A 17,499-nucleotide genomic window follows, 5' to 3' on the forward strand; every position below is an offset into this window, starting at 1 on the left:
CTTCTCGCCCTTTTGGACGTTGTCCACTCCTTCCAAGGTTCCCTGGCCTGAGCTGGTGAGCGTGGGCTGTCGAGGTAGGTACACCTGCACGTGGAGCTTGAAAGTACCTCTACTTGGAACGGTTGAAAGTTTCTGACAAGGCCAGGGCATGAAGAACAGCCTGAGTAGGTCCTCGGTACGAACAAGAGTCAACCCTCACAGCGCAAGTCCCTCGTACACTGGGTACCTTGCTCTACCGGGTGCTTGTGTTAGTTCCCTGCATGGTGGAGTGTTCCCGTCATTTGACAGCTGCGGCGGATGCCAAAATGGCGTTTTCCCGACATCCCCTTGAAATCCTTGGGATCCTTGGGATCTCGCTTGCTATTCTTCTCTCCACTTTTCCTTCTCGAAAGAGTTCAGAGTTGAAACGGCCGAGCACCCGTTGGTGGCCTCCCCTCTCGAGTCCCTGGACTCTCCTCTCCTTACTCAACGGTTCAGTGCTCAGTTGACTCCTCACAGGCTCACACAGCCAGCACACCTCGCTGCTCAGGCAGATGCTTCTGTGGCTCTCGAGTACCTACCTACGGATACTCGCGTGGGCTCAACCCAACTTGCCAACCACCCACCCACACCCCCCTCTCCACGATCGAAGTTTCGATAATCCTTCTCAATGCTGCCCTGCTGGTACTATTACCAAGGGTCACGGAACATCAAACCGATCATCGTCTGCGCCTATTCGTACCTCACCAGCGGGGTTCGATGAAGCGGGCCACCATCTCCAGCTTTGACTCTTTATCCACGCGTCCTTGACAAGCGAGCAGAAAAAAGGCACACGTCCGGCGGTCGCTGTCGACTCCGGCATTACAATCAACAGCGTTATGCGTATCCGTATGTATGGATACAATGAGACGACCACCCGAGTCTTTGACAGGCAAACAGGCTGCGATGTACTCGTAGTCTGGCCAGTCATCTGTACGCAGTACATACCTTACGCATACAGAATCGAGATCTAGCCCACACGGACCCCCATATTCGTCTCATCCTCCTCCGCCAGCTCCTCATTATCGTATCGTCGCGACCTATTTTCGGCCTGAGCCCCGACTATCTTATATCGCTGGATGTTGAGATCCCGAGCTGAGATCTCAAAGTACGTCAGACCAGGAGGGATGCCCGTTTCACTCGAATCCGAGATGCCGCGATAATTGCACCCACGCCAGCAAGGTAGCAAGAACCTATTGCGACTTGACATTACTTCCATCCTGACGTCGCAACGGACGTATGGTCTGCCGTCTGCATCTGCGGGTAGTGAAGGCCGGAGAAGGGGGCGTGTTCGAAAAGCGAGCGGCAAGCACCCCAACACATCCACGCCACACCCTAGTCTATCGCCTCTCTGATCTCCTTACCGCATCTTCACTTCATCTGCAGGATTCATGCCGCTTGCTTCCTGCCAAGTTACCTTTGCCCTGGTCTTGCCGCGTACCTACGACCAACCAAGATGGGATCGACGATGCACATCTAGGCAGCTCCCCTTGCAATGCTCTTTGTAACCCGCCGTGGGAACAATGTCGCCCAATCCAGCAAGCACATCTCCTTTCGGCAGCCTTGTTCGGCCAGTGGCTCTCTTTCTGTCGCGCGATGTGCCTACACCCCTTCCTCCCCTCTGCATTAACCGTTGTCGCCGCCACCGTTGGTCATCTCGTCTGCTAGAGGCGGAACCAAACCGTCTGGCATATGGGGACGATGTTCGCGACCACTTTGGTGAGCGTTACGTCCACTGCCCACCCACTAAGGTGATCGCCTGCTGACACCTCGGCGTCTCTCGCGGGATCTTGCGCGTTTCTCACGATCTCATGCAGGCTTACCACCACTCGATATAAAACTCCAACCCTGATCCACGTCACTCCTTGGCAGGCTACACTGGCGCGCTTCACGATTGACTTTCTGCTCGATACGGGCACTTCAATCCAACCGTCCCTAGTCGGAGCTACTGCCTCTTCAGGAAGCCATGTCCTGAACTACAGCAAATCACAACTTGCCATCATCTTCTGCCTCGCTCCGCTTCATTGGGCCATATGCCAGATTCGGCCATCGCTATCAAAACATCATATCTCAATTCTCTGGCTGGGTCGTTTCCGCTGTTCGACATGGGTTCGGACGCGGGATCTTGATGTACTTCTCAGGTACCCAAAAAGTCATGATCCAGTTCCCATCTAGTCTCCCATGGCGCGGGTTTGTCGATTTCCTCCAACCTTGGATTCACGCCGGAGTGTGGATGGTTTCTTCTAAAAACCACATGTTAGAGACATTGACCACAGTAACATGAGCATCAAATTCTCTTGGAGACCAAGTACTGTCTTCGAGCTGGTGGTCCAAGATTCGACAGTAGCTCAGGACCGGCTAAACACCCTAGGACCTCATCTCGACGCGACCCGGTTGCGTTGCTGCCGTCGGGCATGTCAGATCATGCTCATGTTTGTTTTCTAGCTTCCCATGCAGATCCCCATTCTCGAATCCCGGCACAAGTAACTGGCTGCTCGACTGACAGCCCAGTAGTGCCGCCTCACCGACCTTGGGTCGATATGCCGGGCCGTTACGGAGTACTCAAAGTCACATTGCAGTTGACACATGCAGCAACCCACGATACAGACGGAGTACTGGCCGTCGACGTCCCGCCATTTTCATTAATTTCGACGGCTTCTCGCCAAACTCTCCGTGTCTCTCATTCCTGCTTTGAAGTGCTTTGCAGGCGTACAAGCGCAGCATGTGATGAATTGTGGCCAAACCGGGCTCTCAAAGTGCGGCCGCATTTTGCGGTCCAGTCAGTCAACCCCGATTTCTTGGTGAAAACAAAACAGGAATGTATTGCTGCTTAGCGCTACTCAAAAATGTGTCAGGCACGGTGGCACGTCCCGAGTCCGAGGCGATAGCAGCTACTTCGCGACTCACCATGTGGCTTCAGCTCATGGGCCAGACGACATGCTCACCCCAACCACAAGTCGAAGCGAGGCCACCAGTGCTACCCAGTCCGCGGTAGGATCTGAATGACCCGGCCCTTCCATGGAACTCTCACTTCATCATTTCATCAATATGCCGCCGTCTTCGATGCGCTGATACCTAGGTAGGGTGGCATTTCACCGTCACTCGATCGTTCGTTTACACCAGCAAAACATGTTCATACTGGTCAGTTGATGATCTGCCGTCCCTGCAATTGGTGTCTGCTCATGCAACCATAAGCCGTGTGGTTACGTTGAAGCCCAAAGATCCTTGCGCGAAGATCGTTGCCTCTGCACCTCCATCATACAACAGGCGAATGCACCTCACAGGATGGTTGACGGCTTTGAGATCAACTCAGGTCGACCGATGGGAAATCGGAACTGTACAGCTATTTCCGATCAACATTGGGTGAAAAGGCGCAACGACCATTTGGTCCGTGTTTTCATAAGTGATCAGGCCTCAGCGGATCAGTTTGAACGGAAATTCTTCATCGCAACCGCCGCCTAAAGCCCACACTGGCCGGTGTGCAATGCCGCATGCTTGGGCCAATATCGACGTACGAAGTAAATTCCTCGATTATCTCAAGCAAGGAGCAGCACTATCGGGATGAATCGCAGACTAGATGCGATGCACCCGGCCCTCGTCAGCAGTTCCCTCGGATCTGGCTCTGGCATGCCAATTATGCTTGGCTCACGGCGCGATCGTCTGATCTGGAGATCGGTCTGCCACGCAATCCACACACACACGCGCGCGCACCATCATCTCGCATTTTCGTCCGGCAAATAAAATGTCACGAACAATACCACTCACCCTTCATCCATGCCGGATCGAACGGGGCTAAAGGGATATGGAGCCTCACCGGTGAGAGTGACTGCATCGGCAATAATATCTGACCCCAGCTCTCGGGCGACGGTAGCCAAACACAGGATGCGGCGGCTCTCTTCGCGACAAAATGGTCCGACTCCTGGGGCACAACTATGGTCTATCGGCATATCGACTCCAGTCATCAGCATGCTCAGGTGCATCTCCAGCTACCAACGTCTCGTCGGTAGTGTCAGAAGTTGGAAAAGAAATTGTCTAGCGCCCGAAGAGGTCATCAACCCCGCTTCCCGGCCATGTGGTTAGCACACTCAGGGCCCTCCTGGTAAGGAGATTAGAGTGGTTGGCGAGACAGGTAGCCCCATGCTCTTCCCAGGTCTCGGCAACGAGATCAGGCCAGAAAGAGCCCGTAGTCGATTGCTCACCCGTTGAAACAACCCCACGCCGCAAGCCAACGGAAATCCGGTACAGAAACGGCGCTATGCCCGACCGTTGAGGCGACGTTGACTTGCACGACTTCAACACTGCGGACGTACGCACGGCCGCATCTCTGGCAAGAAGCTTCCAACAAGAAACGGCTCATGAATCACTTCACACGAGAATCGGCCGTTCCTTCACAGTGCGGGAAGCCATTTTCAACTCCCGAGAAGAGATCAAACTGTACCTAGCCTTTCGGCCGAGGAACGGCAGCAGGCGGTAGATTGGAACCTCCGCACTCTTTACGACCGTTGGAGAGCATTTTCCGTTCGTGGAATACAACGTTGATTTGGGTGGTTTCACCATCTCACCTGCTTCATAGGATTACATCCTTTCGTCACCTGCTTTGACATGTTCAGCGCCAACCGAGTGGCAGTGACAACATGAAGCTCCCCTTGATCCTGTTAAGCCCGCGTTTCAACGGGATGATGTCCATGGTTCTTGGTCTTGGAGGAAAGGGGCGGACGAGTTTGGTCCTCGTCTACTTGCGAGACGTTGAGATCAGGTTCTGGGGCAGTAATCTTCGGAAGCGTCTCTTGGATTTACGTGTGACGCTGGCGACACGCTTCGTTTTTCAATCCCCGGCCCTCTCGACAGCGCCATACTTCACATGATTCACACCGCTGGCCGCGCTTCAACAGCGTATAAGCCAGCAAACCCCGAACCAAGTTTCCTCGTCCCCGGCGATGGATGGATCGTGGTGACTGGCATTATGTCTGGAGTATCTCGTCATACGTCGCACAACGTTGCCGACAAGTGTTCTGCCCGCCGCACTTGAATGGTTGGCGCCTCCCGGAATCAGACCATGACCATGATCCTTCCTGTTTTCTTCCTGGTCCCTTTCTTATTGCGAACCAACGGCCAATGCTACAAAGAATGAATCAAACCTGGCTGTTGCACCAATCGCGAACGCCCTACAGCCTACTCTGCGCCCGCTCAAGATTCTAGGCGCCGTTCTAGCCTGGGCTTCATAACAGGCTGAGAATTTACCCACAGTGCATAGTGAAAGTTGTCAGTCACGACTTTACTCATGTGTAGCAGCGACACGTGTCTATCAGTACAATGAATCTTCAATTGAGTCACAGGGCAGAATATATGCCACCTGTCACGACGGGTACCGACTCCATGGGTAGAGCGGCTATGTTAGTATTCCGACTTCCAGTTTCTTTGGCTGATCAGAAAGAAAAGGTGCCTAGCACCAGACCAGTCTGGCAATGTGCTTAGCTCCCGTTATTCAGCCTTACGACGTTGGGGCCGTCGGCAAACCTAAACGACTTAATCTGGGCGTCCGTTTGCTTGCTTTTTCCTCTGGATCTCGGTTGGCCAGATCGACGGAGGTGCGCCGTCGTATGATCACGGGAACCGTAAATCTTTCATTGGGAGATTTACGGCGCAACTGGGTGGCTGGCGGTCTCTACCAGTCTTTCGCGGGAGCAGGACCGAGGAAACGTCGTATACAAGGAACGCTGCAAACAACTCATCTTACTATCGCTTCTCGCAAGTCATTCCACCATCTCATTGAGATCTCGCTGACAATCACCAGATGCCATTTTCGCCCTCTATTCCCGTTGCCACCGGGGAACGAATAGCGTTCCAGCCGAACACTATTGTTTGAGATCGAAGTCACAATACGAGGCAAGATCGAGCAGAATCATACAGGGCATTTCCAGATCTGGCCATCTCTGCAGGAGATTCCTTCTTGTCCCTGCTGGCGGCCCTGTATGGGTGGACTGAGACATCCGCGGGTGTTCAGGTGCTGCTGCCAATGAACTGTCAGGACACGTCTCCTGCAAGGTCTCTCTCGTTGCTTTTTCTCTCAACCTGAATCACCTGGTCGCGAGCCAAACCGCTCTGGTCACGAACCTTCCGCTTTTACATCATGGTCATGCTGCGTGGGAACGGCAACAAGAAACGAATCAGGAGCCTTGGTTTTTCTGCAAAGTATGAACACCAAGCGGTTTTGGGTGATTCTGTGAGACACTATTGAATGTGTCTTCCACCAACATTAAATCCCCCCACGTTGAAGTCCTTTACCAAGGACCAGATTCTTTCTACTCTTTCTAGTCGGTGTCTTTTTTTTTTTTTCCTCTCACTCGCACTCGCACACACAGAATGCCTTTACTATCCTCACCTCCGTCTGCCCTGTCGTCATCCACGCCCTGCGGCATTTCGCATTTCAACATCCGGCTGTTAGTGAAGTCGGCGATTTCTTGCACTATTCCCCTTAAGGGCGGATTGGAATTGCTAATGAGCCTGGATCGCGGTCTCGAACACAATGGTCACTGCGGCCGTGCTCAGGCGCGCTCTTGATGATGGCGATCTTCTACCGGGGTCACTGAGCTAGTATTGCCTCAATTATTTCCCAAAAAGATGTTTCAACCGCTCGCCAGTGACGATGTCAGCTGTATCCGTATGAAATATCCGTACCTGGCGTCGCAACCCGTTTGGTCGTCCCCGCCTTACCTTATTTCCCTCCGAGACCTTGACTCACTCATCGACTTAATGGCCCGTTCCCTTCTAAACAGGAACATGACGGGTCACCGGCGACGCAAAGCTCGGCGACCTACTGCTAAATGAAGATTCACGGCAGTTGGTCTATGACTTTGCGGTTTATTGCTCGACGGCTTCCGGCGGGTTGGTCCCAGCACAAGGCGGAAATCTCCGAAGCAGAAGTTATTGACAGGCATGCTTCGAAGGCACCTTGTCTGATACGGTAGCATTTAATGGGGCTATCAAGGCTCATTGTGACCTATCTCGTCCGCCTCATGCTCGCCAGGACGAAGCCACGACTCACAGCTTCCGAGGCGCGGCGGCCGTGGGTTTTTTCCTTCCCTCGTCCAGGGTTTGATGGGTGACATCGTCTCAGGCACGACACTGAAGAAAGCCACGATGTGGCCTGATATTGGGTATTGCCATCTCGTACCCGAAGTCTCGACCCGATAGTCGCTTGATCAATGACCACGTTAGGTATGGCCAGCAAAGAGAAGGTTTCGCGAAAAAAGAATGATCGCCATACGAACAACTACCGCGCCTCCGGCCTAGCCACGATTGAACCTAGCGCCTCTGGCATGTGGCAACGAGCTGGGGGTGTTTCGTAGCCAGGAAAATCAACCAAAAAGGGACTATGAGTTTGGCCTGGCTCGGACTGTTGAGGCCAAGATGTTTGTTCGATGCGGCAGCCACAGTGCTACGTTGTCAGAGAGGCTGATTCAGGGAGGAAAGGGTCTATGGAAGGGGGCCCTCGCAGATGTTTTTGTTTGTCAAGGCTCACCTGAAGCCGAAGCCGAAAGCCGGGACCCAAAAATCCGGTTCTCGTCTCGTTTACGCGATTCGCAGAAGCACTGGGTTCATCGTCAACACACCTGTAGGTTGTGCGAGTGTGCGGCTGCTCCGCAGTTTCGTCACCCATCTTGCACTCGCTTGTTCGGTAGAGTCCCTGGAGGGCTGGGGCTGCATATGTCGGTGATGGCTTCCTTGGTGTTGGACGGCTGGCTTCGAGTTGCGCAGCGCACGCTCACTCTCACACGCCCCCCCTTCGGATCCACTTCTTCACCGGTCGTCCGTCGTTGGCACGCTCCTGCGTCTCCTACCGGAGGAGGTTTCCTTCCGGATGGCCCAATCGCAAGAGTTGCGGATCCCCGGGTGGAGGAGGCGACTTTTGGGCCGCAGGAGCAGCGGCGGCGACGACGGCGGCGGCGCGGATCTTGGCCCTTAGCGGGCAAGTTGACGAGCAGAAGGGGGATGGGGGAGGGAGGGCTGGGGGTATTAGTGTAGGGTCCCGCATCGGATCTTGCGCATCGCTGCATCGATAGATGCGGATTCCGGCCGACACCTTCCGTGGGTGAGAGGGTGAACCATGAGAGGGTAGAAAAGGTACTCGTAGAGGCTGGCCAGGATCGGCTTTCTGATCTGCCAGATGCTGCTGCTGTTACTGCTCATGTGGCTCTAATTGCCGTCACGGCCGTGTTAGACGTCGTTGCTAGGGGCGGGCGGTTCCCTTTCGGTATTTCGATCGCGTGTATCCTTTCACTGGTTTGACTGGTTCATCCAAAGATCGACACAGCTTTAATCTGTGGTTTGTAAGATTGGCGGGGGATCCAGAATCCCAAGATGAACACACAATTTTTTTTTTTCTCTTTCCAAGAGGGAAAGGGGGGGTAAGACCGTGAGAGGTGTCACAAGTGGTTAGCCAAGCATATTTCCCCCCCGGTCCCCTTATTTTTTGGGACAGCGCCGCACGAGTACATTTCCAGATCCGGACGAAGCTTCGATTTATTAGGATGACCCTCAAGTTTCTCTAGATCGATGTTTCGAAACCTTGGCCCTCATCATCACGCGTTCTTGAAGGGGCACGAGGGGCTGGTAGGGGGGTTTTGATGGCAGATATCGGGGGAGGGGGTTTGTTCATTGGGGGTCCTTGGCCCCTTCCTTCAGGCTTCCCCTGTTCTATGTCTCTCGGATGGCTCTATGGAAGGAACTTGAAGGGGTTCATTCTTGCATGTACGCATATTCTTAGTTTTCTTTCTGGGAAGGGGTCTTGGATTTCTGGAGAGATGGATGAGACACGGGTTGATTGCCGTATTTGTGGGGTGTTTGCTTATTCTACGGGAAGAGAGGAGACCGTAGGTAAGTAGGTCATAGGGCCTCGTCCGTTATTCCTATGTTTCGTGCTTTTTGTTTTTTTTCCTTCTAGGGTTGAGAAAGGATTTGGGTGTACCTTACTGTGTAGTTTAAGGTAGTTGTTGCTTTTTCTTGGACGGGTTGGTGATGTGCGCCGCCCTGTGCCTCCTTAGTCAAGTCTGACAAGTCAACCCTCTTTTTGGTCTTGACAGGACGCAGTGCAGGCAGTGGGTCTTTTCCCCCCTACCGTGCCTTTTTTTTTCTATTTCTTTGGCTTTACATCTACATCTATGTATACCCCTTTTCCGGACGCTGAACGCCGACCTGATTGCGCCGACCGCCCGCCCGGCGGCGCAAACACGGGCGGTCCAGGGAGCGGCAAGGTAACGGGAACGAAACGGGGGGGGCGTGGCTGGCTGGCTAGCAATTGGGGCGGCGAGCCACGAGCCTAGGTTTCACCGTACCGCCGTGTGGCATGTGGTAAGGTGTCGTTCGCAGTTCTCTTATATTTTTTTTGTCCTATTCTATTCTTTCTAGGTGCAATTGTTGGTGGGCTAGGCAGGCAAGGCGGGGCGGCCGGGGGTCCTGGGGGGTTCGGTGATGCGCTTCCCTTGAGTTGCCCTTGTCACTTGTTCATGTGAAGCTACGCTAGATGATGCGGGCTGAGGACGGTTGCGTCGATCGACGATCCTTGCTTCGAGCCTTGGGAAGCACCTTGGAAGGGGGAGGGTACGTGTAGGTGAGGAACTGGTACTGGCTGGTTGGTTTGGAAAACTTGGGATATTTCGTGCCATAGCTGTGTAAGTGACGGGGCGGGAGAGGAGGGGGAAGGGGAGTGGACATGCGGGAAGTTTTTTCTTTGGTTCGACCGAGTTGCGGTTGCCGTAGGATGGGGAGGGTGGTCAACTAGGCGTTACTAGGGCCTGGTCGGCATAATTCCTTTTTTCCAGCTTTTTTCCCATGGATGATGGTGCAGCGGGTTTTTGTGGGATGTATGTAAGAAGCGTTCAGACGTTTCTTGAGAGGTGAGAGAGAGGTGAGTGTGGAGTCCGTGGGATGCAAAGGGCTTGCTTTGGATATTTGCTTTTTCTTACGGTTTGGGTATAGACGCCGCTGCGGGCATGGAAGGACGGTAGGCGCAGACGTGAGGGAGAGTGGGGATTTCGTTTTTGTCCGAGGGGTGTGTGTTATATACAGAGTAAGATAGAATAGATAATTTGGATACGTGGTGAAAGGGACGCTGTTGAGCTTCATTCTTTGAGCCATTTTTTCCAATCTTTGAATGCATATCAGGAACCATGAAAGGAGGCATGTTGGTTGAAACTTGCGACTTATAATAAGAGGCCAGGGTGATGGGAGTGTGGGTTGAGATTAGCTAGTCACCTATACTATACTAGTAGCGATGGAAATCTGTCTACCCCCCCCCCCCCTCCTGACGACGTGCCTCTGCTTCATTCTGACAGGCTGCTGCTCTGCTCTGCTCCGCCGATGCGATGCCGAATGCGATGCGCGCAAGGCACGCACGGAGAGGAGTTGTCCCGGCAGGCGGAAAGAAAAAAAGAGGGGAAGTTGAAGTGCTGCGCGGGCTCGGGGACCGGCCGATGGTAACTCGGTGTGAGACTTGCAGGTTCAGGGACCGGGGACCGGGCGGGGAGTCGGAGAGAGAGAGCCGTGGCACGGTCACGGGGCTCGGGGAGGTGGGGGGGGTTCACTCAGGAGGAGTTCCAGTGTGGCGTGGGCGCGCGCGGCAGATCTTCGGTCAGCTCGAGAACACAGAGGAGCAGGATGGCGGCCGGAGATATCGGGTGCCGAGAAGTTGTTCCACGGCATAATTAAAGGATATGGTACTGAGGAATGTTGAAAACGCTGGTAGACTAGAGAGCTAGTGTCGTTGGATGTAGGGAAGAACGTCTGTCAGAGGAGGGCCGGTGCGAGGCGCGCCGGGAGGGCGGCGGTCCGGCTTGGCCTCCGCCTGCTTTTTTTTGGGGGGGTCCGTGGTCTGGACCTGTCTCTTTGAGGTGTGTCATGCGGGCTTGTTGGCAGCGGCAGAGACTCAGACAGCGCCAGTAGCCCTGCTGAGATGGAATGACGGAGGTCTGGAGTCTCTGAGTCCCTTCTTTCTGGAGGGGATCAGTCAGAGCTGCAACCTTGCGCTATGGCATATGTACTTTACGGCCTAGCTATGTACGTACGGGTACCTTGATTACGCATCTGGTAGGGAGCAATGGGGAGGATACCCATTGTAGGCATGTAGGCAAGGGAGGTAAACGGAGATCTCTGGCGCTGACGTAGGGTTCAGAATGGGGCCGGGGGAGAGAATTCCAGCGTATGCTTGCTTTTTCCCGACTTTTGGTTTCGTTTCCTGATCCCACAACCCTATGCACGAAATGGATAAGATGAGCAACAGGGTACCTAAGTAGGGGACGGATGGAAAGAAAACGGGCACGACGGGGGGAAAAGCTGGGTTGTGGGAGCCTCCCTAAACCGAGACAACAAAAAAGAGATGAAGATCGAAGTGAAGATCTTGTGATGGAACTGGTTAGAGCCTCGTCGGCGCAGCTTTTTTGTCTTGGATTCTTTATAGGGTTGGGTATCTTTGCGTATCTAAGGTACGTTGTTCCTAATTTCAGACAATCAGCTCCCAAGACGTTTTGTTTCTGAAGCCGCATTCGGGATTGACCTGCCTATCGCGGTATGGAGGGCGATGGGTGGTTGTCGACCTCGACTCCATTTTGGGATATGAGATGTGCAACAGGGAGGCTTCAGTCCGAAGGGCCTAGCGTTTTGCAATTGAATAGTCAGGGCACGTCAGGGTAGGCAAGCACGGCAAGTGAGGATAGGGCTGAGAAAGTTGTGGGCTTCTTTGTGTGCTTGAGTAAGCGTTGCCATAACGTCTTTTCTTTTCCCGCCATCTCTCTTGCCTGACTCTGGACTAGGTCCGGCTCTTGCGAGAGCTTGGCCTTGACTTTGATAGGGGTCTAGCGTGGGCTGGGTGTGCGTGAGGTTTCCGAGGCTGAATAATGGGATTCCTTTGGGATGAATCGAAGGATGATGGGGGTTGCCTAAGAGACTAGTCATGATAGTCCTTGCAAGGGAGAAGCAAAGGGATGGATACTGTGGGAGAAGCTCTTGGTAGAGCGAGGGGAGCCAAGAGTGGCTGTTTTCAGGTGGCGCGCTGGGGGCTTAGCGTCGTGTGTTCTAGAAACTCGATCCCATGGATACAGAGGCGTCAGTGGTGTTTATGAGATGTGATAATTGAAGTATGGAAGCTAGGAAGATACGGAAGGAAGGGAAGAATGTTTAAGATGTGGTACAGTGGCTCTATGGAAACCGGCTAGATGCGGTAGATGGCGAATGTGATGGGGGGCGTTGAAGGAAGGGAAGATTGTAAGAAATGCTCGGTAATTGGATATATCCAAGCCAACGATGTACCTGTGGTAACTTTGCTAGTTGATGTAAGTTGATCGCTGGGACTTTGGTGAAGGAATCAAGACATGTGGCTTGATGGTGGAATCGACGTGTCAAGGAGGCAGAGTCGCAACACGTGGTGTACTGACAACGCTTCGAACTCTCTCTTATCTGATGTGATCTGGATGGATCACGTGAAATTGAGTAGATTGAGCGGGTTTGACCGAAGATGTAGTGAAGTTCTGGGCTACGTGAATCATTAACCCCTTGTAGGAGTTTTGAAAGGTTCAAGTCTCGTAGGTTGGGCGGTCCTAGGCGCCAAGTGATAATTCTTGTGGAAACATAAGGATGGTACTTGCATAATTTAACGCAAAGCATCCGGATAGTGGTAGGCTAGAGTATATGATTGAATGGGGTGCCCAGGCGCTCACCAGCTTGAGCAGTTTGTTGAAGCGATACGAGTCACATCTTTTGTTACCTCGACAAAGTATAAGTTCAGGACGTCTAAGCCTCAGTTACTGAACCGACTTGTTTGTACGAAAATTAGACACGACTGACAGCGGCACCGCAATGAAGTTTTCGATAATGACGTGCAACTGAAGTTCTATACCTTAACGAAATGGACTTTCGCTCTCTCAAGCAGTTCGTCCAGGGCGGCAATCTCCACGGTCAACCTGTATCGCGATCTGTGCTAACTCTCCTTCAGCAGTCAATTCTCAAGCAGCCCTTCCTCGAAGACGTGAGGCAGGACGTAATGCAGAAAAGTCTCTCTTGGGGAAGAGGTCCGCACCCCGCTGTGCAAAGCATCCTCTCTATTTTCAAGCATTACTCGCTGCCCCCTGAGTAAGGACAGCTGGTGCTTGATGCAATATCAGACCTCGGTTCGCAAGGTGTTGCACCGGCCGGGAATGGCGTTGCAATGGTAGTGCCAGTAAGTGTCATCGTGAGGAACTGAGATATCAAGGCATCAGTTTTAGTCCGGCGATAGACATGGAGTAAGAGAATGGACTCAGCGCTTACTACATGAGCGGGTCTCATGATATTGATCTGATGAAAAGAACTGAAGCGCCTTGGCTCTGAGAGGTAAATGATTGTCTGGTTTCACGACAGTGTATAGGCATTTGATTTCTGTTGGTTTGTTGCTAAGTCAAGCTGTCGCTTATATGTACTTCGCCAGGTCCAGGCTGGTAGTACATGGGCGGAACAAGACAATCCTTCAGTCACGCCTCGGAACCTCGCTCGACAATTATAATTAAGGACCGTATCTAGTGAAGTTCCGATCATAAGAGAAATTGAGTTGAACTTTCCCCAACAGACTTGGACTTACTCGGCATCAACCTGTAGAATTGTTGATCACGGAGACTTAAAGAGAGCGGTCGTGGTTCATCCCGCCGCTAAGCCGGGCGCTTTACCCTGTAGTACCAACACTCAAGATGAAGTCAGTTGCCCGGCTGGAGAGGAGGTTGGCCACCCGATCGCACTGGAGTTCTCTTTAGATTATTAGAGATTACGTATCCGATGGCCTCAAAGTACATGACTTGGAGCATGTTCTCCGGTGAGAGGAAGGCTGTGTAACTTTCTGAGAGACCTTCTGTTGCCTTCTGTTCCACTTTCGGGCGACTCAAATGCGGCTCAGCAGCACAGCCTCTATGCACCGCGAGAAAAGAGATATCATTAGGCCATCGATGAATACCTATTATGCTTTGGATTTACCACTGATGAGATTCCGTCAGACTTGAGAGATGCTCGGCGGTCCGTTGAGAAAGATGGGCTAAATCTTGGTTTTATTCAGAACTTCGGGTTTGATTGGGCTCATGGATGTTCTCAAGACAAATTCTTCGTCGAACTTGATTGTATTTTAACTCTCCTTGGTATCGTGTAGAACGTGCACTACGTCTTCTCGCAACACACCCTCCGTCTTATACGGCGGTGGACGACCCGGTCACCCGGACAGAATAGATGTCGGTCATCTTGCCATCAGGAATGAGATACACCGCGATAAAGAAACCATTTTCAAGTGAATGGATCCTGTTATCAACACTGCACGAAAATTAGAAAAAGCTGGATTTCCATCTTGATGTTGTCTTCAAAAATGGCTAGAAGTGCTTCTGTCTAAGCCGCAGTAAATAACTAGAATCCCTTTTCCGGACTACTAACATCAGGAAGAGGGAATACGATTCACCTTACATGAGACATTCAAGAGCATGTCAAGCTGAGAGACCTGAGACGAATCGGGCATGATTATGGCTACATGGAGGTTGCAGCCTCTAAAGTTAAGCAGTCTTGGTGAGGGGAATACCTGCTGCCACCGGTCTAATCACATTTACCAATGCCCGGATGTTGCTTACAAGTATCATCGTGATCCGACACCTCAGAAAATAATTCCTCATGCTATGGATCGGAATTACGACCGGACCTTCTCAAGGAACTCCTGACCAATTCTTCGTCATGACGTTAGCGGCTTTGTGGCTGCGGGTCAGACTCGGCATTTTCTTACGCTTACGGCCGAACACGCATGTGATATATCCGCTTACGTCCGTCTTCAGAAGTCAACTTCACCTCAGCACCATGGCAGTTCGTCTGGCCCATCCACTGCTCTTTCTTCCGCCATCAATCTGCTTGCAATTGCCGTCGGTCCGAGATCTTTGAACCGTTATCATCCGTTTAGACATGGAGCGACAAACCCGTCGACGGCGCAGACCCGCTCTGTCATGCCTAGAATGCAGGCGCCGAAAGATCAAGTGTGATCGCGACGAGCCTTGTGGGCATTGCACTACATCAAAACTCCGATGCACCTACCGAGTATTCGGAAGTGAACCGGCAGCTCGGCCACCGGTGCAACAAGCTTTTCAACCAATGCAGTCGACTCACATGATATCGCCCCTGTCACAGGCTCCGACCATTGTTCCGGCGCAAGAGTCTACCAACGATGCCAACGCCATCTCTGAGCCTGGACCGGCGCCTTACAGTCGTCGAGAGCACAGTATTGACGATGGTGTCAACGAGGATGTCGTCGTATCAGGAAACATAGCTCATACTTCAGCTGCTGAGCCCGCTCTCCGAGATCTCTTACACCGCGTCCGGAGATTGGAAGACGCATCTCCTGATACAGCACGACGAAGGCGATCTGAGATTCCCCAGCAAATGATGGGGAAGGATACAGATTCACGCGTGGTGTTGAAGAAGTCAAGGGTTTGGCGATGGAGTGACTGGATGGGCGAAGCTTCCGAGGTATGTTCTTTGGCTGTAAAGGCGACTGATGTGATGCCCACTGCTGACATCTGAATAGTTTGACAGATTGTTGGAATGCTACACCAGTTACGTCAAGGCTGCTGCAAACGAGAGTCATGCTCCATTTTCAGACGCTGAGACTGAGGCCATGGCCATAGAAGCCGGGACTTTACTACGGAACTGCAAAGACCTAGCGAGGAGCATCAAAAGTTGGCGTCCCAGCAGAAGCTTTGGCAACTCTGGAGTTAATCTTGCGGCCCCATCTCGCGAGGTAGCAGATACAATGGTAGATCATTACCTGGATTCATTCGAATCAACTTACCGCATACTACACAAGCCGACTTTCAGGGCGGAATATCAGCGGTTTTGGGATGATCCAGCTAGCGTCAAAAACGATTTGCGGCTCAAGATACTCCTCGTCATTGCGATTGGGTCAAGTCTACATGATCCTGAAGATGTCGAGCCCGGATTTAAACGCCTGGCTGATCAGTGGATTTACGCTGCCCAGGCTTGGCTTTCTGGCCCTCTGGAAAAGGATCGATTGGGTATAAACGGCGTCCAGATTCACTGCTTGACTATATTGGCACGACATATACTATCGATTGGAGGCGATCTAGTGTGGATTTCCACGGGAACACTTCTACATACGGCCATGCAAATCGGCTTGCACCGTGATCCGAGCCACTTGTCGTCAATGTCAACGTTGCAAGCAGAGATCCGAAGAAGACTCTGGTCTACCATCTTGGAGCTGGTGATCCAGTCATCCCTAGATGCGGCAATGCCTCCTAGGATCTCCTTCGATGAGTTTGATGCTCAACCGCCTGCAAACATCAACGACGACGAACTAGAAGAGTCGCAATCGGAGCTACGATCACATCCGAGGAGCACTTACACGGATATGTCGCTACATCTTCAGCTCAGGGACTCTCTCCTGAGCCGGCTTCGAGTTGTTCAGTTGCTCAACGGGATACACCATGAGCTGTCTTACCACGTCGCACTAGAGTTGAGCTCGGAGATTACCCATGCCTGCAGAACCAATATCCACTTCGTGAGGCAACACGAGCGATCCGGAGTCTCAGTGTTCCACCAAAACTTGCTTGATTTCCTTGTGCGTCGCTTCCTGATTCCCTTGCACTGCCCGTTCGCGAGCCAGGCACAGACAAACCCCCTCTTCCAGTACTCGACGAAAGTGACATTGGACGCCACAATCACGATTATATCACCTGTACCAGACGATAAGTTCTCTCGTCTATTCAGAATCGCAGGAGGGATGTTCCGCGAAGGCTACAGGTACGCCCTTGCTACCGTCAGCCACGAGTACATCGCTCAAGCAGAGACGCAGCACCGCGATGGAACGCTTCAACGCAATGTCCAACAGAGAGAATTCTTGAAGAAAACAATGTTGGAGTTGATAGAGATAGCGGCAGAGAGAGTCCAGTACGGAGGCGAGACGAACATCAAAGGTCACATGTTCCTCAAAATGATTGTGGCACAAATAGAAGCCATGGAAATGGGCATTCCGGGAGATTTGGAGATTGCGAAGAGCGCGAAAGAAAGTCTGGAATACTGCCACACCTTGCTCGAGGGACAGGCAAGCACTGTGAAGCCATGCTCGACGGCCGAGGCAGACTTTGGATCCTCTGGACTTGAACATGAACAGGGAGGCTTTGGATTTGATTGGGACTTTGACTTTTTTTCTACCCGAAGGAGATTTTTAGAGTTAATAGAATCAAAAGTTTGAGGAATCTCCGCAAAATCCAAATTTGGGCAGTCTACATACTACTGATTTCTTTAGTGCTACAATTTGACTGCAACTAAATATTCATGTTACTTGTCACAGCCGTGTAACGGTCCCCATATCGAACCTTCGCCTGTGATTGAGAGCGCTTATGGCTCGATCCATCGGCATTAGCTGACATGTTGTCAAAGAAAGGGCGTTCGCAGTGGTTCGGCCGAGGCGGCCAAGACACG

The 17,499-nt window shown here is 52.3% G+C and overlaps 1 protein-coding gene across 1 annotated transcript; it reads left to right on the forward strand.

Annotated features, from left to right (window-relative positions):
• Positions 1-15,168: 15,168 nt before the first annotated feature.
• N0V96_004988 (uncharacterized protein) lies at positions 15,169-17,346 on the forward strand (the record flags this gene model as incomplete). The annotated part of the gene is made up of 3 exons (XM_053198966.2): positions 15,169-15,528; positions 15,866-17,084; positions 17,324-17,346. 3 exons carry the CDS (start codon positions 15,169-15,171, stop codon positions 17,344-17,346), a joined length of 1,602 nt encoding a protein of 533 aa, XP_053043545.2.
• Positions 17,347-17,499: the final 153 nt, after the last annotated feature.

This window comes from Colletotrichum fioriniae (genome assembly GCF_027942845.1).
Source record: "Colletotrichum fioriniae strain IMI 355084 chromosome Unknown scaffold_5, whole genome shotgun sequence".
Classification (NCBI taxonomy): domain Eukaryota; kingdom Fungi; phylum Ascomycota; class Sordariomycetes; order Glomerellales; family Glomerellaceae; genus Colletotrichum; species Colletotrichum fioriniae.